The sequence below is a fragment of the Austrofundulus limnaeus genome, unplaced genomic scaffold (assembly GCF_001266775.1).
Source record: "Austrofundulus limnaeus strain Quisiro unplaced genomic scaffold, Austrofundulus_limnaeus-1.0 Scaffold165, whole genome shotgun sequence".
NCBI classification, from domain to species: domain Eukaryota; kingdom Metazoa; phylum Chordata; class Actinopteri; order Cyprinodontiformes; family Rivulidae; genus Austrofundulus; species Austrofundulus limnaeus.
Window position 1 is genome coordinate 369,489 of NW_013952567.1, and position 1,561 is coordinate 371,049.

Consider the following 1,561-nt stretch of genomic DNA (forward strand, 5'->3'; position numbering starts at 1 on the left):
GCATTATTGTTTGAAGAATATTCCATTTAGGAAAGCAGGAAATCCCATCTGTATATGACTACATTATGATAGTTCAAACTTTCATTGCACAGAATGATCTTAGGATGGAAAATCCCATTCACTTGCCAAAATTACATCAAAACAAATACAATCAATTGCAAAACCTAATGACAGCTCAGATTGGGACACCAGAAAGAAACAATCAGAASTAGAAGGTTATGAACGTATTGCTCCCTCTAGAGGCCAAATGAAAATGGTTTATTTTTGCCCATACCAGTATTATCTTGATAAATAGAAGGTCTAATAAAACACATTGTAAAGACAATCTTTTTTTCCCCAAAAATCGATTGTGATTTTTTTTTAGATATCAGATGTGTTACGTGGAAGAGGCTCCAAACAGATCAGAGCTCAAGATCAATACAGCATGTCGGTTTCACCTCATCGAAGCAGCTATATGGAAAATGGTGAGAACATTCACAGAAGTTCACACACAACTAAACACAGTCTTGTGCACAAAAATAAGTTCTTCATTTGTAACCATTTTCTTTAGGGTCACCATCATCAAGCCAAAGTCATGGGTCGTCACCTTCAACAACGCCACACAGTCTTTATCGTAGTGCTGCCCATTCTCCGGACACTCCAGCTGCACCGTTTGCATTTTACTAACTCTCTGTCATTCTCTGGTGAAATTAGAAACTACCTCCTCACCGCTAAGCATCAAACTCAAGACATTTATAAGAAGACTGACCCAAAAAGAGAGCAGACCAAAACACGCAGCAGATTGAACTGAACTGTGGGGCTGGCGGCACCCCTCAGGCTTGGTCCTGCGGCATGTCTAACTGTACAGCTGCTGTTCTGAACTCTTTTGTTTTGAAGAAAAAAATATGGAGAGACAAGCATCTGTAGCGATTGGATGGATTTTTCCTTAAGAATGTCAGCATCAAATTGTACATATGCTATTAAATGTAAACAAAGCAAATTGTAAAAGACTTTTATGAGATTACTTGTACATATCTGTAAATAACATAACAGATCTCAATGAAATATGAGTTTGCCACTTTACCTTCATTACTGGTACTGTATACACTGTCGGAGGAAATGAGGGTGTATATGCAAGAAACATTCCTGACCTTACTTGAACACTGGACATTTAAATTGTCTTCATCACAAGGGTACAAGGACAGTCAAAATTTAATTACTGCTTCCAGTATTTTATATATTTTTTGTAAATACTCCTATTGATACTCTGATGAGTCAAAATCCCTCTCGTTATATTTAAAGAATCTTGTAATGAATGGTACTGTATTAGTGTGCTTGTTTGAATGTGTTATTGTCACAAGAGGTATGTTTATATAAAGACTGCTCATCCTCATTGTTCCCACTGTGTTTCAAAAAGCACAAATAAATATATATTTGTATGCATTTTATCCATTTCTTTGGGGTCGGGTTGCCTTGATATAAATTCTATTTTTTTTGTTAAACTTTATTGTTTTCAAGAAATATAAAATAAGTTTTTAGGGAATTATCAAAAGGAAAATGTTGTTTTTAATCACTTTCTATC

At 35.5% G+C, this 1,561-nt stretch overlaps 1 protein-coding gene across 1 annotated transcript in view; it reads left to right on the forward strand.

Moving 5' to 3' along the window:
• bcl3 (BCL3 transcription coactivator) overlaps positions 1–1,422 on the forward strand; it is a 22,218-nt gene extending 20,796 nt beyond the window's left edge. The window contains exons 8-9 of the mRNA XM_014017278.1: positions 365–464; positions 551–1,422. Coding sequence (XP_013872732.1) covers positions 365–464; positions 551–666 — 216 coding nt within the window. The 3' untranslated portion in view covers positions 667–1,422. The remainder of the gene's footprint in view (positions 1–364; positions 465–550) is intronic.
• Positions 1,423–1,561: the final 139 nt, after the last annotated feature.